The following is a 23,551-nucleotide window of genomic DNA, read 5'->3' as shown; positions in this document are numbered from 1 at the left end:
AGCCTACTTTTTTAAGGTTTTATACATGGGTGTGGATGTGGTCATCTACTTTTTGATCCTTTTGGATGGTTGAGCGTGCGATTGGATTCTCCAATCCACTGTGCAGCAAGATGACGATGACGAGACGATGACTCAAAAACGCACTTTTCCATATTAAACAATGGTTTCAGGTTCAATCATTATACGCCGCTTCCCGCATATGAGGTGTCCCCGTGATGGTAAGTAAATTATTTTGGTAATAAAATGGGCCTTTTCTGTGAATTTTTTTTTTTTATCAAACGATAAATTTAATTAAATTATATATTATATTTGTCATCGATAGGGTTCGAACTTATACCGTCATGCAATAGCTCAATTCTTTTTCACCCCATTTTGAAAGAATGATTTTTTTTTTTCCAAATTTGAAAGAATGATTTTAAGGAAAACTGACGAAAAATATAAAAAAAACTTTAGTGTTAATGAAAAATGACAAATAAAGGTGTAAGTGAATAGTAATAGAAAAGGTTAAAATATGATTTTTCGTTAAAAATGAACAATTCGGAAATGTTTTGTTAAAACTCTCATGATTTTAACATGTACTATTTTTGCACTCTTTTAGTTTTATTGCTCAATTCTTTATTGAGTTATTCAATTTAAAAGTAAAAATAAGAATATACATAAAAATAAAAGTAAATGACTACAATTTTTTCATTCTAAAAGTTTAGACTGAGAGACTATCTAATCCCCGAACAGAAATTTACACTAAGCACATAATAATATGAATTGTTCAAGTGCTCAAATAAATGCCTCGTCGAAAATCTTAATAAAAAAGTTGACGTTGCACACACTTTTTGGAATGCAACGGGACATCTGCCACTATTTAGTTGTTTTCTCTGTGAGCTAACATTTTAACTTCGCTCCTAATTATGTGTGTGAAATATATATATATATATATATATATATGTATGTATGTATGTATATAGGAAGCTTCATGGTGCACTGCATGTTGGGAACATGACAGAAACCAAATGAAGGAAAACACGAAAGCTTGGCTGAAAGCTTCATATCTAACTCTGCACAACGATGTCGATGTTGTCCCAAAAAAGAAAAACCCTCTGCACAAAGACAAAATTTAGGAAATTTCTCTTATATTTGGGCAAATGACTTACCTGTCCTATACACTTGTTGGAACAAAAAAATTTAGGGCCTCCAATCCTTCAACAAGTAATCTTATAACCAGGTTAAGAAGCCCACAATTTCATTCTTTATTTGCCATTAGTGAGCGAAGCAGGAGGTACCTACTGCCTACAAGAACACTCCGACACTTAAATCAGTCATTCGCTCCAACAACATTTGAGATGCCCGTTTGAATAACAAAAACCCTTGTATTTTAGTCTGCCAAATGACATGATACAAGCTCTAGTACAATTTTAATGGGTATTTTTCTCAAATTTATAAGTGACAAATCTTAAATTCAGCTTCCATGAATGGCAAACTCGATTCTATATTATCGTTGACCTTATTGTGTGACTTAGTACATCTTTGTACCCCAATACCGTTGTTTCAAATTTGTTTGTCTATATGACATCACGTTATGAGTTTGGGACAATGTCCCCTCGGCGTCCTGTCATTCCACGTAAGACTATCTCCAACCAAATGAGGGCCAAAGGACTCCCTTTAGCCATGCAATAAATTATATTTTAATGAACAGTGCTATGTCATATTTTATACTATTTCCAACCGAGGAGGCCAAATGGTCATATGCCAAACATAGCCCTTTGACAAAAAACAATTTCCAATCGAAAGGGCCAAAGAGCCATAGGCTAAATATAATTTATTAATTTAATTAAATTAATATGGTTAATTAAATTAAACTACCATATTAAAATAAGGTTTTTGGACATATTTTGAGTGCTATTTGTCGCCAAATGAATAAGCCTCCGGATTTATTATCTTTATATAATCTCAATAAATTTTTGGATATGATTTTGAGTAACATGTATCGCTAACGTAAGTAATTCTCCAGATTTCTTATCTTTATGTGATCTCAATAATTTTTCGGATATGATTTCGAGTGACACATGTCGCTAAAGTGACTAACTCTCCAAATTTCTTATCTTTATGTAATCTTAATAATTTTTTGAATAGGATTTCGAGTGTCACGTGTCGATATGTAATTGGTTGTGCAAATTTTTGTCTACGTGACACTTCTTATCTTCAACTTTCAATGTTGTAGGAATGATGTAGGTATTTATAGGAAAAAAATTAATTAATTTTTTAAATTCGTCCAAAAGAAATTCAAATTTCAATAGTAACCTAACGACAACATGACGTTAGCTAGCTGTTGTTAGCTGGCGTCATGCTTACGCCAGGTAGCCGTTGACATTCAAATGGGCTAAGCTGGAGGGTTGGCAAAATGTCAAGCTTGACATTGTGGAGCTAGAGGGCTGGCAAAATGTCAAGCTTGACATTCTAACGTCGGAGGGCTAGCAAAATGTCAAGCTTGACATTCTGGCGCTGGAGGGCTAGTTGGAAATGGCAAGACGTGGAGCTAAAGGGCTGGCAAAATGTCAAGCTTGACATTCTGGCGATGAAGGGTTAGCTGGCTGGAAATGGCCAGCTCATTGGCCTGATTTGGGAGTTTGGGTCCGGTTTGGTTCACAAGCCCTTTGGCTTAGTCCTCGGTTGGAGATGATTTTCGTGCCATTTCGAGCTATTTTTAACCCTATCGCACTTTGACGGGGTTGGTTAGAGATGACCTAAGTCACTGTCGAGTTTGAGGCCTTCATTAGGCTGAGAATGGAGGAATTAATTTGGGCTTTTTGAAAACACACTCCTGCAAAATAGGGTTTCTTGAGAAATATGGCTTTAGCCCAAAAAGAGAGAGAGAGAGAGAAAAACCCTCACACCCGACAAATAGGGCGTGTTTGTCGTACTTATGTTGTTTTCAAATCATATCCGTTATTTTAACGGATCGTGTTGTGTCAAACTTGTTATCTTACAATGTTCTTAACAACTAATTCAATAATGAACATATTCGTTAACGGGTCGTTTCGTGATGGGTAACGCAAGAAATTATCATATCTAATATTTATGTACGACAAACAATATCTTATCAGATTCTTAATGAGTAACTTAACATGTGACTGAATAACAGCCCGAATTATTAACCTGTTGCCCAAAACTTATTATTTTCATATCATTTCGAGTCAAAGTAACAGTAGCAAAAGAAATTGCCAGCCCACCCTCCTCCCCCAGTCTGAAGTTTGCAGAAGACTGCAAATTACAAATTTATCGAGAAAATAAAAAGGAGAGAGCGCGAGCGACGGCGAAGTGCGAAAGCAAACGCACAGAATCAACGGAGAATGTGACGTCACTCAGTGGCTCACCTCACTCACTCATAACTCCCTTAAATTCAAAAACCCAACGATTCTGTTCATCTCACACATTTCTCTCGTTCCGCCCCCAAGCCGCCGGCGACGACGTCGTTTGCCTCCTGAAGTTGCAGAAGCTCAGCTCTCCGCAGGTATGGGAGTTCGATTTCGAGAAATTCTCACTTGGGTTTTGTTTAGTGGCGATTATAATTTCGTTCCTTCAACTTGGATTTTAATCTTTTGGTTAAATCATTCAAATTGTAAGTAGAATTCGTCAGAAATTGATTTTACATTCGGTTAATTTCTTATTTCAGATTATAGAATTCAGCAGAATTGCGTACAATTTCTGTTGATGTCCATTTGAATGTGTAATTTCTGTTTGTGATGCTTTAGTGGTGAGGTCTGCACATATTAGATTCTGGGTTTCTGTAATTTTCGAGTTTGATGAAGTTTTCAGTCAACTTTCGCGGTTTTCTGCGTAGATTATTTGTTACCCTGTTTGTGATCGCATTGTTTTGGTTTATGTTTGTATCGAGTCGTTTTTGTGAAATTTATCCAGTTGGTGTAGCTTGGTTTAGCATCAGCTAGTACTTTAGTCTCCCCTGTCTATTGAATGCTGATATTTTCGGGCTTTGGACGCTTATACAACGACTAATGTGAAGGAAGTACACATTTCAGTGTACTGCCATATCTTAGAACCTTATTCTGTGTGTGTGGATGCACGCGTGTGCTTCTTTTACGAACATTATGAGTGTATCAATGAAAAAGACCTTAAAATAGATTAGGGCTAAGTGTTTAGAAAATATTGATGCAGTTGACTCCTTCATTCGCTAAAATGAAGGTTAACTTGAGTTGAGTCTAAAGTACTTGAATTTGAGAGAGCGAGCATCTGTAATTTTCTGCATTTCTTCGCTACCAGACTTTTATGCTTTTATCTTACTCTTCATCTTTTCTTTCCATGTGTATTGAATGGCCCATATTATGGTCTCAGCATCATTTAAAGATGGTCGCTCTTCGTGTCTAAATTAATGTACTCGGTTATCCTAGTGGATTCATAGATTTTCACTTTTAAGGTGATTCACAAAAGTATCATTGTTGTAGAATGCTTACGAGGAAGCAACACCTCTTTGAATTATGGGGTTTAACAGTTGACACTCTTTCTTGTTCATATATGACCTTTTCATTTAGAAATCATGTAATTTCAATATCATTTAGCTGGCAAGAGTTGTTAAGCTGTACTCTCTTATTGATATCGAATCTGTTCCTTTTGTTTTGTCATTTCTTTATGTTTGACCTCCATCCATATAATTGCTGATATTCAATGCATACATCGCTGTGCAAAGGTAGTTGGTAATGGAGATCTCTGAAGATGAAAAGGATACAGTCTATGAGAATTATATACCGAAAGAACTTAGTCATGCTTTATCATCTACTGGTGCAAAGTTTATAGATGAAGTCCTTAATGGTCAAAATGAACGCTGTTTAGAGAACTTTCGCATGGATAAGCATGTCTTCTACAAGTTGTGTGATATTTTGCAAGGAAAAGGCCTACTGCGCCACACAAATCGAATCAAGATTGAAGAGCAATTGGCCATGTTCTTGTTCATAATTGGTCATAATCTACGGACTCGAGCTGTTCAAGAGTTATTCCGTTATTCAGGAGAAACCATTAGTCGTCATTTCAACAATGTCTTAAACGCAGTAATGGCAATTTCGATAGGTTTCTTTCAGCCTCCAGGATCTGCTGTTCCTCCCGAAATTTCAGAAAATCCTAGATTTTATCCATATTTTAAGGTAGTCCCACAGTAACCAAGTATGATATGTATCTCGTTTCTATGTGATTTACAATTCAAAAATTTTATCCTATAGGATTGTGTGGGAGCAGTTGATGGCATACACTTCCCAGTGATGGTGGGGGTAGATGAGCAAGGACCTTTCCGCGACAAGAATGGCTTACTTTCACAAAATGTTCTGGCTGCTTGCTCATTTGATCTCAAGTTCCTTTATGTCTTGGCTGGTTGGGAAGGCTCTGCTTCAGATTTGCAAGTTTTGAATTCTGCTCTCACCAGACGAAACAAATTGCAGATGCCAGAAGGTATTGCCAACCCGAATTGGACTATTAAACGCTCAGTTAACGTAGAAAACTGTGTTTCCTCCTTAAATTGATAGTCATTAAAAAAGTATTCTTCTGTTTAGTTGATTTCATAATTTTATCATATATAAAAGCCAGCATGCTAGCGCGAGTGTGATGCCAATACGGACACAAGTTTGATTGCTTGATTATAGATCATAATTCATGTCAATCACTATTCACTAAACATACTTGAATGTGAGATTTTCTGTTGGACAAAGTTGTCCTTTCCTATTCTATGAAATTTCACTGAAGCCACCATATGAAGTGTGAACTCTCTTACACATCTGTTACATTTTGGTGGACATATTTGTCCCGTCTTCCTTCCAAAGAGCAGCTCTATCTTGGCTAGCTCGCATCATAATGGGGGAGGATGTAGTAGATTTGCATTTTCAACTGTCAAAATACAAGGCAGATTAAATAGATTATAATTTACTTATTAGACAATAATTTGTAGAAGTAAATGTACTGTCAAAATTAGATATGAACTGGAAACTGCAGTATCCCATGTATGCAACACATGGTGGTTTACTTGTTTGGAAAATATATAGAAACGATCTTATTCTGTCAGTACTACAATCACTGTGGGATCTTACTACCACTGTTGGGATCAAAATTTGTAACAGGGAAATACTACCTCGTGGACAAGAAGTATCCAAACATGCCTGGCTTCATTGCTCCATATACTGGTATACCTTATCACTCAACGGAGTTTCCTAGTGGTTATCACCCTCAAGATGCAAAAGAGCTATTTAATCAGCGACACTCATTGCTACGAAATGCATCTGATCGCACTTTTGGGGCTTTAAAAGAACGCTTCCCTATATTGATGTCAGCCCCTCCGTACCCATTACAAACACAAGTCAAATTGGTTGTGGCAGCTTGTGCCCTACACAACTTCATCCGTGAGGAGAAACCAGATGACTGTATCTTTAAAATGTACGAAAAGGACACCATACTGCAAATGGAGGAATCAATTCCCCCGTTAGCAGAGGCGGAGCAACCAATCATGCATTTTGAAACCTCTGCTTTGGACATTGCTTTTGAAACAGAAGAACTGGAATTCACTTCGCAGATGCGGGATTCGATTGCAAGTGAAATGTGGGATGACTATATCCATGATTTATCTCCCATGTAGATCAGATTGATTATGGTCACAGATTCAAGCCAGATTGACATTTTTTCTGGGTTTGAGTCCACGACAACCAGATGAAGGTTTCGTTAATGTACATTTCAACTTCTGTTTATAGAAAAGGAATACATTCGTAGGGTTTAGAAAAAGCAATCATTTAGAGGGGGTTGATGTAGCTGGCTTTTCCACCACCTTACTCCTAACAGCCGAACTCCAAAAGAATGAAGCGGGAAACTTTGAAGATTGGGAGTGCATGTGTGGTAGGGAATACAATTTGTGACAGAAAAAGCAAGTGTTAAAGTGGTGGATCTACAATTCCATGTAAAACTGGCTGATTTAGCAGTGGATTTGATCACTTTTTGGTACTATTATCTTCACGTTTTTGTCTGGTCCCCCATTATTTTATTTTATTGACTTTTTTGATATTATTATCTATTTCCAGGTGACTTTTTTTTTCGTATTATTATCTATTTCATTGCCTTTAAGTGTACCGGGATATTAATGGGGTATGATGGAGCTATAGGATATGTTTCTTAAATCTCATCCGTTCATTTCAAGCAATATGATCCTGTAGATTTTCCTCTTGTTTTCTTATTATTTGCTTAGATAAACACCAGTGTTCCGTGTTTAATGTGGTATTTCCAGGTTTCTAAAATGGTAGTTGGGGAAAGCATAGCTGAATGCTGCAGTGCAGGTGACTATTTGTCAGACTCAGGGACCAAATTATAACGACCATCAGATCGTTTACGCCGGTGAGTGGCCAAGACCAGCGTCTTCACCAGTGGTTGCGGAGAGATCCTACTGTGTATTCCGGGTACATTCCTCCCACCAAGATTTTGCCGCGGTGAGTGGCTATTTCTCTCTTGTATGCATTTTACGTTTCGTGATAGATAAGAGATAATCGGAGATATTAACCCCTTTAGACCAACTCCAACCTTGGCCTGTAGGCTATAACCTATTTTTCCCCTTCTATCCCCCTCCCAAATCCAACCAACCCAAGTGGAAAATTGGACCTAAAACAAAGCCATAAATACTCCAGGATTTATCCCAAAAAATGGTGTGGGCACCACCAGCTGGACCCCACACACGTGGGCATGTCCCTCAAGATTTATTGAATCCAATAGCTAAGATCGAATATAATCAAATCTAACATTAAAAAAAAATAAAATCTAACTGCCCCAACTTTAAATCCAACTGCTAAAATAATTAAAAATATATATTTAACTCAAAATTCACCCAAGTTTGGTGATTTTTCAATATTTATCGGAATCTAAATATTTTTAGGTTAAAATGTTCATAAAATTAAATTAGGATTGTGTACATAATTTTTTTTTTTTTAAATTACTTAAAAGAAAAAATTACCCTAAATTTATTCTTTAATAATCTCGGACTAAAAATTTAGGTCATAAGAGTCGGAGCAGAAAAGCTTTTTCTACGTTAAAACCGAAATTTTTAGTCCAATGATTAGAGATGATCTTATATGTCTCGCTCAAATGAGTGGGAGATATATCTACTCTTGCACCCAAGTTTTTTCTGATAAGATAGGACGTCCTACCAGCCATATGGAGTTTGATATAAACAAATCCACAGCTCTGGACCATTAAAGTAAAATTCTTCTCCTCTGTGATGTCCCACGTCTTTGGAGATGAGGGCATCTTACAGTTCTGATAGTAACACATGGGAAAGCTGGGATTAGTTACACTCAGGGGAGCCTACACCACCTCAGCGTTATACTTCGAAAGAATTAGTCATCAATGAGACTCCAAACCATGTGGGACTCGATTCACGCCAACACAACATGAGGTGTTACGTAGTTTTTGTAGCAAAGCAACGTCGGAGGATGATAATCTATGTCACTCGTCTGGGGGCAATCATTGCTACTTCTGCCTGGGATGTTTCACATTGAGAAAAAACTCGGGGAGAGATACACAACCACGTCATTTATATGGAACGCCTTATATCTCATATAGATTCACCTGTATTTTGATTAGGCATGAACATGATCGAAGAAAGTTGGGATTTTACAATAAAATTAAAGGAAAACTAATGAAAATGGCTTGAAAACTTTGAGTTTTAACCAAAAACCTTGTAATAACTTTATTTAATGGTTAGGACAAAGCACAATACTAAATCAGTCTAATTAAAATGGCCCAAATATTGAGTTTATGATTTTATCCCTAACCGCAATCTTTTGTACGTTAATCTCTCTTCATTATGGATCTCTCTCATATTCTCTCCCCTATTTTTTCTTGACATTCAAAACCTTCCATTTTTCTTTCTAATCTCACATAGCAACTCCATTTTTATCACTATGTAAAAACCACAACTTCGACCCCAAACCTAATTTTGAGCCGTCTCCGTCTCTGTGAAAATCGGAAACGATCTCTTACAAGCAAAACGGTATGATTTTGTCACTTTCTCTCTCCCTCCCTCCCTCCCAGAATTTATCACTCTCTCTCTCTCTCTCTTCTCTGTAAAGATGAGCAAGGGATCTGCACTTTCACCGACGTTGGCAAAAAAGCCAAAGGTGATTTTCTACCCTTCCCTCCTCATTCATCTAATTATTAACCTTTCAATTTGATGAAGAAGAAAAGAAGAATTCGAGGTACTATTTTTCAATTTTTCTTCTTCAGTGGAGTTCATCGTTTGTTTCTCCAGAAAATAAATTTGAGATTTGTTAGCTTTTTATTCAGTTTTTTCTCAGATACAATATATTTTTTTCCCAGATACAATTTTGCCAACATTTTTTTTCAAAAACAGTGTTATATTTTGGTTTTTTTTTTTTTTTTTTTTTTTTTTTTTTTTTTTCAGATACAATGTTTGTTTGTACACAAACAAAACAAACACTATATCAAATTATTTTTCCTAAAACAGTGTTATGTTGTGGTTTTTCCATACACAGTTTTATGTTTGGTTTTTTTTTTTTTTCAGAGACTATTAGTTTTTTCCAGAAACAATGTTATTTTTTTTGTTTTTCCAGAAATAATTTTATATTTTGGTTTTTTATTTTTTATTTTTTTCAGAAACAGTGTTAGTTTTTCGCCGGTTTGTTTTGACAGTGGTTCTGATTTTTTTTCCATAAACAATTTTAGTTTTCTAGATACAGTGTTATGTTTTGATTTTTCCAGAAACAGTGTTATGTTTTTCCAGAAACAGTTTTTTTTTTTTTTTCCAAAGACAGTGTTAGTTTTTTTTTTTCCATAAACAGTGTTAGGTTTTTTTTTTTTTTTTTTTTCCATAAACAATGTTAGTTTTTCTTTGATTTGTTTTGACGATGGTTTTTTGCACTTCTTTTTCTTCAGTTTGTTCACATGGAGGTTCTAGTATGTTTTCCACGTCTTTTTCACCGGTTTGTTCCGACGGAGGTTCTGGTACGTTTTGCATTGCTTTTTTGCCAGTTTGTTTCAATGGAATTTCTGCCATTGAACTTGTTTCGATGGCTTTGTTCCGATGAATGCTTCATTTTTCAACTTTGATTTGAACTTTGATTTGATGGTTTTTGAAATGAGAGAATTCGATTTGATAGGAAGACAGAGAGTTATTATGATGGTTTCGTGCTGGTTTGAGGTTGGTGAAGAGTCAGGACAATATCGAATCATTTAGGGGTATTTACGGAACTGTAGATTTGTAGTTGGTTGGGTTTGTAAGTTTGGACCGTGGACAATAGTTTTGGATGGTTTTTTATTAAACATTGAGCCTTTTTGGTTAAGAAAAAAGTTTGGGATAGTTTTTGGTTAAATATTTGTTGGTCCAAGCCCTTTTTATTAAAGCTCCTTAAAATTAATTGACAATATAAGAAATAGTCAAATTACTTATAAGCACATGCAAAATCCGAATGCCGATCCTAGAATTTATATGAACTTTAAAATTTGATGTTTACTGTGACCATGTTATCCATACGTCCCCCATGACTATGAGAGGAGGGAGGACCATGAGTAGTGGTCACCGGTGTCGACGTGTCGTGTCGGCAGCTTTTCCTTTTTTTGGGACAAAACCTGCAAATGTGCTTCCAAAGTCTTTTGCTTGGCAAGTTAAACTGTGAGACTCATAAATGCCCAAACATCAAATCCAAAATCTTAATTATACCAAACAAATCTACACAAACAACACGCATTAAATACGAGCACTTGAAACTACCATTACCATAATGTATTGAGTGACTTGTTCGACTCAATACAGTAGGGTATAACCCCCAATCCTAACAGGTCTTTTATACGTATTTGTATCTACATGACGAATGAGTATTTTACTAGCTTAGGATTAGAGACGTTTTAAATGAGAACGATACTTGGTCGTTTAGGTATGATATAAGTAATCATCGCGGTGATTCCTTGATTATTCAAGACGTACTTAATTTCAATGCGTTGGGATTCTTCGCCCCCCCCCCAAAAAAAAACAAAAAAATATATTTTATACTAGAAGATGAGGATATGATTGTCATTTTCTCAAAAGATACAAAATTACTATTTTGCCCTCCTTATGTAAGTATTGTGTTTCAAAAGTGAGGATAAAATTAGAAAAAAAAATTGACAAAAATTTAACAAGGAGGGTTCCCTTAATAGAATATAATAGATTAAAAACGAATTACCTTCAAATAGTAAAAATGTAAAGAGCAACTTAGAATATGTAAGGACATATAGGGCCACTAGTGATAATTAGAAACCTAAGGGGACTCATTTGATATTAACCATTTCTTTAACAAATTATGGAAAAGGACAAAGCACCTCCAAAGCCCCAAACATTAATGATTTGAAACACAATCCAACTTCCACTTAAAAAAGAGAAAATTTTCATTGTCACATGAATACGGTAATACACCATATATTTTTATGTAAGTAATAAGAAATTTTATTTTTTAAGTTATCAATTTTTTAACACATATATCTCATCATTTATATAGTGACACGTGATGTACCATTCCGTGTGCCGATCAAATTGAAAAATCTCTCCGGTTAAGTTAAAAATCCCATGCAACACTGTCCCTCTCTCTGTCTCTCTCTCTCCACACTTTAGATAAACCTTCAAATTTCAAACCATGCATCACCGTCCCCTCCCCACCCTCTCTCCACACTTTAAATAAACCTTCAAATTTCAAACAAGAACAAGATCAAAATCCAAATTCCCATCTCAATTTTCCCGAGAAACAAACAGAAAATCCTCTCCCCAAAACCAACACGCAGAAACAACAGAAAGCGGGGAAAATGCTAGATCCGAGAAATGATATGCTGCCGCCACCCTCCTCCCCCACCAACTCCTCTGTCTCCTCCTCCGATCTCGACACCGAGGTAACTCATTTCCCTCATTTCTTCCAATTTCGTCAATTTCTTAATTTTGGTTTACAAAACTTGCGAAAAGTTGGGAAATTTTCAATCGCAGTCTACAGGCTCCTTCTTTCACGATCGGAGCACAACGTTAGGAACACTAATGGGAGTGAGCTTTCCCGCCGTCACCTTCAGAGCTCCGAGCCAGCACCTCCGCGACCCCCAACCCGGAAACATCAACAACATCGGTAGTACTAGCGGAAGCAGCTCCGGGAAGACGAAGAAGCCGAAAAAGAAGAGCGCCGCCGCTTCGTCGGCGGTGGGTATGGTGGCGGGGCGGCGGAGGAGGTGGTGGCGCCTCTGCCAAGACGACGGCACCAAGCCGGCTTCGCTTGGGGAGTTTCTTGAGGTGGAGAGGAGGTTCGGAGACGCTGCGTTTTACGATACGGCCGCGGAGCTGGAAGGCGTCATGGTGAGCCAGCCCAGAAATGGACGGCTGTTGTTCGCCGACGGGAGGGTTCTTCCGCCGTCGAATGTTGATGATGGGATTGGTACTTCATCGACGGCTGGGGTTCTCTCTAGATTGCCGGTTTCACTCACTGCCATCTGTAGTGGCGGTGTAGCGTAAGCCGCCCTCCCGCTTCTTTTTTTTCACTCTGTCTTTTTTTCACTTTTTTTTTCTTTTTAAATGTTTAATGACATCATCATTTTAGTGTATTTATTTGTTTAATGACATCATCATTTAGCTTCTTTTTTTTTGTCACTTCCCTTTACCCTGTGTTAAAATATATTAAATAATAGTTTACCAATTAATTTTATATTTTTTTAATTAGTAAATTAATATTTTTATGTGTTTTTATAAAAAGTTAATTAGAGGGATCAAAATTGCAACTTTGTAAAACACAGTGCTTAAATTAGCCAAATTAAAAATATGGTGACCAAAATATATTTTAACCATAAACACGTTGACCAAAAAAGTATTTAACGCGACAAAAAGGGTTTCGCTATTGGATTTCGCTTTCTTCCTTTTTCTTTTTCCCTTTTATTATTGTGTTTTCTTATCTTATGTTATCCATCTACGTCACGATTTGGAAGCTAAATGGCTCTACGAAAATAATACGTATTTTAAGATAAATCTTGCAAGAAAAAGTTGTGGTTAACTTTGGACAAAGTAACATTATCAATCACACTTTAGGCTAATAATTTCAGTTTAGGTACTAACCAGCAAAGGCGCCGGTTGTTGCGGGTTTACAATTCTACTTAGACATATTAACAACGATGTTTACAACTCTATTTACATATATATGTACATCCATATTTACAATTCTATCTTCACAAATGTACTATTCAGCACTTCCAACCTTCGTTTATCGAAACTTCGAAGTTTGTTTTCCCTCATATGCATGTTTCTATGTTACAAATTGAAACGAAACTGTAGTTATTGAGGAGATTTTTTTTAATTGCTGTAAAAGTTGAATACTTTCTATAGTCAGTTTTCAAATGCATTTAATAAGAAATGTTAGTCTCTTAGCGTTACTCTCTTATAAAATATGAAGTATTTGTTGATTTGTCCCTAAATTTGTATGCAGCTACCAATTTTCACTTTAAACTTTAATTTTAGCCGATTACTTCTTTAAACTTTTTAACTTAGTTAATTTCCCCCTTGAGCTTTTATTTTGGCCGATTGCCCCTCTGAACTTTAATAAATAGACAATTCCCCCCTTAGCATTAGATTTCAAAAACTTTCATTCAATTTTTCATCCTTTTTGTTCTCATATAGTTGTCATGTGTTGTTTCTGTGATCAAGATGGATGGAAAATTAGATGTAAACTTTTAAAATCTAACGCAGGAGGGAAATTGACTATTTATAAAAGTTCAGGGGGTAATCGGCTAAAATTAAAGTTCAAGGGAGAAATTGACTAATTATAAAAGTTTAAGAGGGTAATCGACTAAAATTAAAGTTTAGAGAATAAATTGGTAGCTTTATACAAATTTAAGAGGCAAATCGATAAATATGCCTATAAAATATTGTCCAAAAAATATTAAGTAACAAATAGTTGAGTTTCATTTTGAGAGAATCTCGCTTTAGCAAATAAGTAAACAATATTATTAATCAATGTCACCATCATGGAATCTAAAACGAAAAGCCTTTTGTTGGTGGTTGGTTTTCTTGATTTGGCTTTCATCACTTTCCAGCTTTAGAACAGGTGGAAGACAACAGGAAGACGACTAACCTAATCCCAACCATTTTTAATTAGAAATATATTAACATATTTTATTCACAATAAACAGCTAATTAATGCTGTAACATCCATATTGGAAAACAATGTGAATTAGGGGAAAGCTAAAATAATGTCGAATGGACAATTCAGACTTTCTTGCGACTTAAATTAACAAACGCATCAGCAACAAATTTGGCTTCTCTAAATACATAAACGAAACTTTCTCGTCACAAAGTTTGCTAGATATCAACTACTTTTAACATTAATTCAAGAATAAATAAATCAAAATTTAATTACAATGAAGAGGATATCAATGTGTGCAAGTAGTTTCATCAATGGTCTCCAAGGCAGGCTTCCATGATCTTTGCTTTGAGTACCTCTCCAATAATATTACTGGCTCTGGATTATGGCTTGAAGTAACACTAATTATTACATAATCATCACAATCCAATCTCTTGGATTCCGAAACATTAAACAAGCGAAAATCTCCGAAAACTGGAAAAATCCTGCTAAAATTCTTGAAGCCTCTACTGTTCTTGAGTGCCTTTGAAGCCTTGTAAGTTAGGGAGCTGAGTTCCTCATGTGTTAGCACTGAGTAGAGGAGGTCCATGGGGAGGAGGAAGTAAAGCCGCCGTCTTTCCAGCGGTTTGTCGGCGGTGAGGCCGTGGATTCTGTTGCCTACTTTGAGGGTGGTAGACTCGCACAAAAACTGGCCTGGATTCTCTACCATTAGCTCTGCTGCTTTTACTTGCCTCGTGAAAACTTCCATTCTTCCATCCAAAGTTAAAACTTTTGCTGCTCCTCCTGGACTGCTTGAGAATATGATTAATGGAGCACAAGAAACTGCTGCATTCCCCATCAGAGAGGCAAACGGTAGGTTTTCTCTTTGGAGGAGAAGAGGGGAGAGAGAGAGAGAGAGAGAGAGATGTATGGTGGATGGGGGTTTGGAAGAGTCTGTTTGAGTGCATATGAATGAAATTTATGCATGCATGAATATGAAAGTGAATGATTGACAGCGGGGGAGAGATATGAGATGGATTTGTCGTCTACCTAGATACCTGTCACTTGGTTACACCTAAAGCATACAAGTATCATACCTCCTATGTGGATTGTGAAGACGAGTCATGGTGCAACGGAAATGTTACTTTTTTGTGATAAAAAAATTACGAGTTTGAGTCGTTGAAACAGCCTATTTGCAAAGTAAAAGTATGAATGTGTACGATAGACGTTTCGCTCTACTCTCATAAAACAGCAAGCATATTGTTAATTTGATGTTGCCCTTTTATAGAGGTCTGTTATTATAGAACAAACTGTTTATATATCACAAATAATGTGTTGATAATTACAATAGTGTATTTTAAATATATAGGATTTCAATAGGATTTTGATGAATTTGTCAGTGTAAGGAGGGCACATGGTGAAGCATGGAGCAATTTGTTGGGCAATGTACAAACGGCTCACTTAAGGACACCACCAAACGAATGATTGGACATGGTTACCTACCATTTCTTTGATATTATTCCTGCTACAGGCTCACCTACCATATAAGTATATCTATACAAATACATACCAATATATGCGTGTGTATATATATATATATATGGAGCGGATATGTGACACTATTTTTCTATACACGTTTTTGTGAAGCACTACGTAATGTATTTTGATGATCCAAACTATCTATCTTTTAGAATATCAATCATAGATTATCCTTGCAAAAAATTAATCAAATTCAAAACTATTAAAACATTCATGCTAAAGAAATCGACGAATACAATTCTACAGAAAGTCTAAACCCTTAACTCAACAGTCATATGGTTTCAGATTTTAGTGGTTTTTGGTAGACATAATCTTTGAGGAAAAACTTAAAAGATAAGATGTTCGGATCGTTAAAATATATTAAAATATTCGATTATAGGATACTATGAAATGCATGGACATTCATTCTTGGATTTGACATCAGCGAGGAGTATCTAGGCACAGAATTGGTCACAAGGTCAAATAAGGTCAAATATTTTTCTTGTTATGCAATCACTATCCAATGCTAGCTAAGACTGATAAACTAGGTGCTACCAATTCGGAGCTATTGTCTAATCTCAACTGTATGATTAGTAAGTTGGGAAACCTAAAGCTTAATTAGTTTCCTACATTGGTCAAACTAATAACATCTTGATCTTGGTAGATGTTAGCTTAATAAAGTTTCAAGGGAGTCCAAAAACAAATTAATTGTACTAAATCTTTTGGTGGCATTATTAGGAATTCAGACAGGCTTTTTGTTGTATGTTTAATTAGGTTGGTATTTAGGTTGAGTATGCTTACTTTATAACCAAATGATTATGAAGCAAATCTTGATGGTTTATTGAATCAAGGAGAGTATGCCTAATATAGTACCATTGTGACAAACCTTATGCACCCTATAACATGGAAGTTTCGGGTGGTTCAGTAGTTGGAGATGAATTTCAGGCTCGTATTTCATACGGCATTTCTTGGGTTTGATTCCAGTTGTTGGTGAATTGCACAATGGTGCTTAGGGGGAAGCTCAAATGTCTTTGTAAGTGTTCCCAACCGCCGAAAAGGTGGACTGTCGTGGCGAAGTCACCAGCTAATCCAAAAAAAAAAAAAATTTGACATGAAAGTTCCCATTCCATTCAAAGAAGTGGTTTTCGCACTTTTTTATTTTATTTTTTTGGCCGAAGATGAAAAAGAAATTGCATAAATAATTGCCATTCATCTAATTTGTGTCCAACCACTAGAGCATAAAAATAAAAAGAAAGGCGTATACACACATCCGCTGTCCTATACACTCCGGAACATGAAAGTTCATGATTCATATGATTACATAGAGGTGCCTCTAATACGAGAAAAATTGGGTGAAAATTGCCTTTTTAGTGTCGATTGTGGAAATGACGTGGTCAAGAAAAATTCTTTAAATGTCGATGTGAGAAATGACGTAGTCATGCACTGCAAATACCGTTCTCCCTTGATCTTTTCAAAGGTGGGACCTTGCAAAGACAAAACTGCTGAACCAGAGTAGGGGTGGAGGGAAGGGCTGTATACCAGTCATCTGCAATCCATTAACGGTAATCCTTGAGTTACCAGCTGCTCCCCCTCTCTCTCTCTAGCAGGTACTCTCTCTCTCTCTCTCACACAATTTGTGCCATTTCATACAAAAACAATCGAATTTGATTTAGCTCATACCTTTTATGCTCAGATTAATTATAATTTCCTATTTTTTTGTTGGGTTTGTGTTTTGTGGTAATGCGAAGAAAATTGCAGGATGGCATCTCTCCCACTTGGAAATTCTCCAAGTTGTAGTTTAGCATGTGAAAGAAGACCGATTTCCCTTCTGGGTATTTCGGCTCTGCCATTGATGCGCTTAAAGGCCAGAGCTTTTCATGGTTTGGTGAGAGGTCAGTTGTTTCTTGCCTTTCTTGAATATTTTTTCAGCTTCAGTCACTTGGGTTTGCTCCGAAAGACTTCCCGTTCAATTTTCGGGTCTAATTGTACTAGTGTAGAGGATATGGCTGTTGCATTTGATGTTTTGATACACCTTTTCTGTTTGTATTTGTGCAAAACTTCCATTGGTTTTCGGAGAAATCGACAGGCCTTGTATTGGTTAGCTCTAATAGAATGGGGGGGGGGGGGGGGCGGGGCGCGGGGTTTGGGTGGGGCGGTTTCGCTTTTCATTTGATTAAAATGCTATGAAGTGTCTGGAGACAGCATCAGAGAATTTAAGCTGAAACTAACTGTGTAAGGTTTGCACATTGCAAAACAGAAAGAATTGTTTTAGATTTTTAGAGAGATTGATATGCACATTTACCGTCTAGAGATGTGAAAGGCTCGACAATTTCTTTGTGTTTACAGTTCCTCTCTTCACGCGTGCAACATTTAATGTGTTCCGCGCCTTATTGTATTTGTCATATTTGGAAGGATATTGATCGCTAGTTCTTTTGTATTACTTGCTCAGCCTGGCAGTGCTATACAATATTGTTCTGGAATGGAACGTAGTATTTCTTGCCTCTTCAAGTAACTATACTAAATGCTCTATCAAACTGCAAATTAAACGTTTACATAGTGTATGATTGACCGATTTATCCATTTGGAAATTCCCACGATACCTTCAGACGTGATTTTGTTTGATTGTTCTATCTCTGACCGTATTTTTTCATATACTGTGGTATGTAGGAGTGTTCTACTTACTTGATTGAAGGGGGTTGCATACAAATTATATCTTTTGTTTATACAAACCGGCCATTTAGCTGATATTGCTACTTTTATACTAAATTCGTTAGGGGGAGTTATGACTCACAGCTTATATAGAGAGGAGACATCCCTTTTTATCCGAGAAGGATCCAATAGCATCAACCGCATTATGCAAAAAAGGGTGCTCTTGACCATCCCCAGGAATAGCAGTTCGTCGGACTCTAATAGCAGTGAGGATGACTCCTCTGATCAGGCCAAGGCATGTATGAGCAACTGCTAATGAATGATGTGTTCTGTATTCTTTTATTCTGCAACGCGAATATGAGCTATTTCATATAGCTGGTCCTTTGGGTCAGTGGGATGAGGGTTCCTGGGATCGAGATGTACCATGTCTTGTTCTAACACTCAGTCATATCTGACCGGGAAGGAAAGATTTTCTTATTATATCTCCCTTTTCCATTAATTTTTAACAGAAAAAACCGTTCGGATACTCAAGGAAGGATGTTTTATTGATTGGACTTGGAGTAACTGCTATAGGGATCGGCTTGAAAAGTGGATTAGAGGTGCCTACTCTATTCTCTCATTTAATTTATTTATTTTTTCATAAAATTTTCTATTCTTGATAGCTCTCTTTCCTTTCAAGCTAACTCCTACTCTAGTTGTGTAATTCTTCTTGCGGTGATGTTTTGTGCAGTTTGCTGGAGTTGATCCTTTACAAGCAGGGAACGTCGTTCAGCTGGTGCTGGTGTTGGGCCTGACAATTGGATGGATTTCCACGTATATTTTTCGAGTTTCAAATAAAGAAATGACATATGCACAGCAAATACGCGACTATGAAAGCAAAGTCATGGAGGTATCTTTTCTTCTAATTTCTCATTTGTCCGTCATAACTCTCTCAAATACGTTATGAGTGTTAGATTTAGATATTTGTATAAATTGGACAAATGAACGAAAAGGAAACGTAGTAAGGGGTCATGAACAGAAAAACTTATGTAAGGGGGTCTGAACTGGACAAATTTGTTTTATAAACAGAAATGTGTTTTGGAACACTGTTTACATATTTTTCTTCTGTCATTCTGATACAAGGGCGTTCCATATTACTTTCGGAAGGTAATGACTTTCCTGTTAACAGCGAGTATTGACGCTGCTTTGTTGCGATCACTTTTGAGATTGAGAGTCTAGCGTGCTGATGTGTGTTGAATGAGACGTTTGCGAGTTATTATGCAGCATTCTTCCCGGAAGTTTTCCTAACGCCCTGAATGGGGTAAAATTGTGGATATGCAGAAAAGGTTGGAAGGCCTGACGGAAGCAGAGCTAGTAGCATTGCTTGAACAAGTTGAGGAAGAGAAGAGGCGCCTCGGCGAGCAGCAGTTCAAGTAAAAAGGTTCCTCACACCTTTGAGCATAATTTATAGCCTTCATAAAGCGACTCTTTGTATATAGATGCACAGATAAAACGCAACAGGCAAAGTGATAGAGTCATTCTTGCCATAATGGGTGGGTTGCCCTTTCTAAACCGAGGGCTTCGGACGTGCTTGACATGTAATGCTATAAATTCTTGTCATGCACGCGTATTTTTATAGCGATGCGTGTAATTTACAAGATAGACAGTCAGTGACGGATCCAGGATTTCAAGATCGGGGGATCCCAAGATAAAAGTTCAAAAAAAAAAAATATTAGACTAATTTGTTTCCATAGCACTATTTTTATTTAATTTGGTTCATTGAATAATCAAAATTAATCAACCACATCAAGTGGCCAAGTGGTAAAAGCGCAGATTTCGAGGCTCCAAGCTAGTGAGTCTGCTTGACTATGGTCATGAGAAAGCTGAAATGCCTCTGTGAGTCTTCTAGGCCCCTAGAAGGGGTGGATAACCGTGGCTTACCACTAGTTGTTCCGCTTTAAAAAAAATAATAATAATAATCAAGATTAATCTCAAAGGTAATAAAACCAACAAATTCTCCTCAGCAGCATAACACATCAATTAATGACTTTACAAAGATAAAATTTCCCAACTTAAACTGACTAAGTTACAAGTTTCTTACAAATTCATGTAAACTTTTTTATTTGTTTAGGTTTACCAAAATGAGGCAAACATTTATGTCTTTTTTTTTTTTTTTTCTTTTTTTCCCTATGCTACCATAATTAACACCATTGAGGTTTTGGAAATTACGAGAATATTAATGGACGAAACCCGAATATTTTCATTTACTTAAAACTTGTTTGGAAGGGCTTTTAAATGACTGAAAGCAGTTTTGATGAAAATATTTTTTGAAAAGTCTTTACTAAAAATGCAAATAAATCTTAAAAAATTAAAAAGTATATTAAAAATATTTTTTGTAAGAAACACTAATATGCAAACACGATTCAAGTGATTTTGAAATAAGAATATTTTCTCTAAAGTGATTTGTTATTTTCTGTGCTTCCTAAATTTTCTTTATTAAACTACACTAACCTATGCAAACACGATTCGAAAATCATGTGCAATCAGAAAAACACATAGCCCTAACTAATCACCCTAACTTACATATGCAACCGGTTACAGGTTACTAGCGTTTATCCAATCCAAAGAAGAAAAGATTCATCCATCCATAAATTACAACATAATTTGGCATTGTTGGAGCAATGCTAAATTTCTCTCCTTCCATATTTTTTCTCTAAACAAGTAAAAAAAAAAAAAAAAAAAAAGTGAACAATATAGAGATGTTAAAATTACCTGTAGGTGAGGCATAAACAAAAAATTGCAAAATTTTGTTTTGTTAAATAGTCTTTCACCTTCTGTTGGTTGACAAAAGAGGGTTATATTAATATGCGGTTTAGATTTAGATAAAAGAAAAACTAACAAAAAAAAGGTTCAAATATCTTTAAATTTAGATTTTAAATTGCTGATTACAAGTGTTTGAATACGAATTATAATAGATTTTTCATGGAAAAATATACTTTGAAGAGTATGAATATGATAGTTTGTTGTAGTGGTAAGAGAAGAAAAATTAACAAAAATAATTCAAATTATTGGGGGTGGTTTGCCCCAAGAATTTGAATCATTTTTGTTAATTTTTCTTACCACTACAACAAACTATCATATTCATATTCTTCAAAACATATTTTAATGTGTGTGGACCCCGACTCGTTTTTCTAAGCACCAGGAAGTTTGCCTTGTTTTGCATTGCTGGAGCCCTCATTTTCTTGGGTGCTTGGGTTTGCCTTGTTTTGCATGTGAGGTGTCTACATCGTTTTGCATGACAGAAGTCCGCCCTTTTTGCGTCCACAGAGCCTGCATCATTTTGACTTGCACAGAGCCAGCCTCGTTTTTCATGCACAAGACTAGCCTCGATTTTTTGTGACGTGTCCCTCCTCGTTTTTGTGCGCGAGCTCGCCTTGTTTTGCATGCCAGGCGCTTGTCCTATTTTTTGTGAGCAAAGCCCGCCTTGTTTTGCGAGTCGTGGTTCGCCTCGTTCTACGTGAGCTAAGTCCGCCTCGTTGTGCATGCATCGAGGCCGCCTAACACCCATGTGTTTTTGACAAAAATGTAAATTTTTTATTTTCACAAAAATTTTTTCCTAAGCATTAGGTTATACTTTTTAAGGAATTTGGAAGTAGTTTTACAATTTATTAAGCAACAAATGTATATTTTGTAGAATATTTGAGCCGAAAACTAAAAAAATAAGTGAAAAACATAGTAATGAGGCACAGAACATTGTCAAAGGGGGTTTGACACTTAAGAATCTCCGGAAGGTCTCACCTTGATTTTCAAAACTTCACAGTGAGGCGAAGGTGAAAATAAATAGATTGAATGATGATTTATATACGAATTTGTAAAAATGACTGAAAACCGTGAGTGTTAATCCACTTTTTTTGGTAAAAAAATACAAATTTTTTTTTCTTGAAATATTTTTCTAGGGCATTAATAAGCCACTGTTGAAGCAGATTTATGATTTATCGAGCAACAAATATATGTTTAGTAGAACATTTAAGCCAAGAAGTTAAAAAAAAAAGAGTATAATAATTTTATTTTTAAGTAAAAAATTTAAACTCGAATGTAATTAAGGACTCTGTTTAAACTCGAATTTAACTTACATATTTTATTAACATAAAAGAAAAGAAAAATAAAACCCGGTATAGCGGAATAAACGGACATAGACAACAAAACCCGGGATACTGCCATAACAGAGGCGGGTGCTGCACCTGTGCCACCTTAACTGGAAAAGGATCATCTTCTGGTTCTTTTCACCAAATCTACCAAGACATACAATTTAAACATTTGAAATTTGATACAATGATTTAAATTATTATAACTTTAAAGTAAACCCTTATTTACAGCCATTTAATCAAATTTAAAAAAGTCAGATTATGTGCCTTGATTGACTTGATGAAAAGAATCCGGAGAGAATCTTTTCCCACCTAACAACAACAAACGTGTGGTGGGTCCCATAACTGCTGTGTGCATGTAATTCCAAGTGTCTCCAAATTATTGCGCCTTCAATTTTGGGACTTAATTCCAATTAATTAAAATCCTAACCCCTTTGCTCAAAAAATCCTATTCCCGAATTTCGCAAACTTCCCAAGTTCCAAATCCTCTCCAACAAAAGGAGAGATCGCTCTCTTATACCATATGGACTCTCTGATATATATATATATATATATATATATATATATATATTTTTTTTTTTAACAAAATATACTATCTACATTAGAGGAGTGGTAGACTTCCGCTCCCAATAGACTAGTAATAATGTGATTCAATTTCGTCTTTAGCGAGAATTGAACTTAAGACCTCACACTTGCAAGTAAAAAAGAATACCACTATATCATAGTACTAAGTGACGACTCTCTGATAACTTATGTTTACACAATATTTCATAATGATGTCATGTGGATTAACTTTAAACTGTGAGGTGACAGAATGTTTATAAAGAGTCTATTTTTGAGAGAAAAATGGTAAAGAGGTTCTCTAAAAATGGACTCTCCAAGTCTCCATAATGTTTTTGACACAATATTTAATAATGTTAATATGAGAATTGACGTTAAATTATGATGTGTTAGAGAGTTTGAATCCCACTTTTGTGATGATCTCCTTAACATTTCTCTACTATGTTTAATAAATTACATACAATGACAGTTGATGGTAATAAATTATTTAATAATTTTAAAAAATCAAAGTGTTAGTTGGCACGTGTCATGTAGTACTACGATCTAATCCAATGATATTCTTCTTCTTTTATAAATGAGAAATCTTAAATTCAATTTTCG

At 35.9% G+C, this 23,551-nt stretch overlaps 4 protein-coding genes across 7 annotated transcripts; 3 read left to right on the top strand and 1 right to left on the bottom strand.

The window, feature by feature from the left end:
- The first annotated feature begins 3,159 nt into the window (after positions 1 to 3,159).
- LOC137713382 (protein ALP1-like) lies at positions 3,160 to 7,044 on the top strand. 2 transcript variants are annotated; one of them, XM_068452671.2, is made up of 4 exons: positions 3,160 to 3,505; positions 4,697 to 5,147; positions 5,223 to 5,448; positions 6,111 to 7,044. In XM_068452671.2, exons 2-4 carry the CDS (start codon positions 4,707 to 4,709, stop codon positions 6,620 to 6,622), a joined length of 1,179 nt encoding a protein of 392 aa, XP_068308772.2. In that variant the 5' UTR covers positions 3,160 to 3,505; positions 4,697 to 4,706; the 3' UTR covers positions 6,623 to 7,044. The 2 variants fall into 2 exon arrangements, with proteins under 2 accessions (XP_068308772.2, XP_068308773.2); XM_068452672.2 differs by having other exon boundaries at positions 3,182 to 3,505; positions 4,701 to 5,147.
- A 4,472-nt stretch (positions 7,045 to 11,516) lies between these two features.
- On the top strand, positions 11,517 to 12,627 carry LOC137712011 (uncharacterized protein At3g17950-like). Its single transcript, XM_068451162.2, has 2 exons — positions 11,517 to 11,901; positions 11,993 to 12,627. The coding sequence occupies exons 1-2, from the start codon at positions 11,818 to 11,820 to the stop codon at positions 12,503 to 12,505; spliced, it is 597 nt and encodes a 198-aa protein (XP_068307263.2). The 5' UTR covers positions 11,517 to 11,817; the 3' UTR covers positions 12,506 to 12,627.
- A 1,782-nt stretch (positions 12,628 to 14,409) lies between these two features.
- LOC137712433 (uncharacterized) lies at positions 14,410 to 15,004 on the bottom strand. The gene has a single exon (XM_068451508.2). It carries the CDS (start codon positions 14,956 to 14,958, stop codon positions 14,410 to 14,412), a length of 549 nt encoding a protein of 182 aa, XP_068307609.2. The 5' UTR covers positions 14,959 to 15,004.
- Positions 15,005 to 17,084: 2,080 nt separating this feature from the next.
- On the top strand, positions 17,085 to 19,994 carry LOC137713570 (uncharacterized). Of its 3 annotated transcripts, none has more exons than XM_088683676.1 (6): positions 17,085 to 17,224; positions 17,376 to 17,509; positions 18,392 to 18,561; positions 18,776 to 18,865; positions 18,997 to 19,155; positions 19,587 to 19,994. In XM_088683676.1, the coding sequence occupies exons 2-6, from the start codon at positions 17,377 to 17,379 to the stop codon at positions 19,680 to 19,682; spliced, it is 648 nt and encodes a 215-aa protein (XP_088539802.1). In that variant the 5' UTR covers positions 17,085 to 17,224; position 17,376; the 3' UTR covers positions 19,683 to 19,994. The 3 variants fall into 3 exon arrangements, with proteins under 3 accessions (XP_088539802.1, XP_088539801.1, XP_088539803.1); XM_088683675.1 differs by having other exon boundaries at positions 17,366 to 17,509; XM_088683677.1 differs by having other exon boundaries at positions 17,366 to 17,509; positions 19,435 to 19,994.
- The last annotated feature ends 3,557 nt before the right edge of the window (positions 19,995 to 23,551 follow it).

The sequence above is a fragment of the Pyrus communis genome, chromosome 14, assembly GCF_041283825.1.
Source record: "Pyrus communis isolate YQ-2024b chromosome 14, ASM4128382v1, whole genome shotgun sequence".
Taxonomy (NCBI): domain Eukaryota; kingdom Viridiplantae; phylum Streptophyta; class Magnoliopsida; order Rosales; family Rosaceae; genus Pyrus; species Pyrus communis.
Note: the sequence above shows the minus strand (reverse complement) of the source record. Positions and strands in the feature narration are given on the sequence as shown.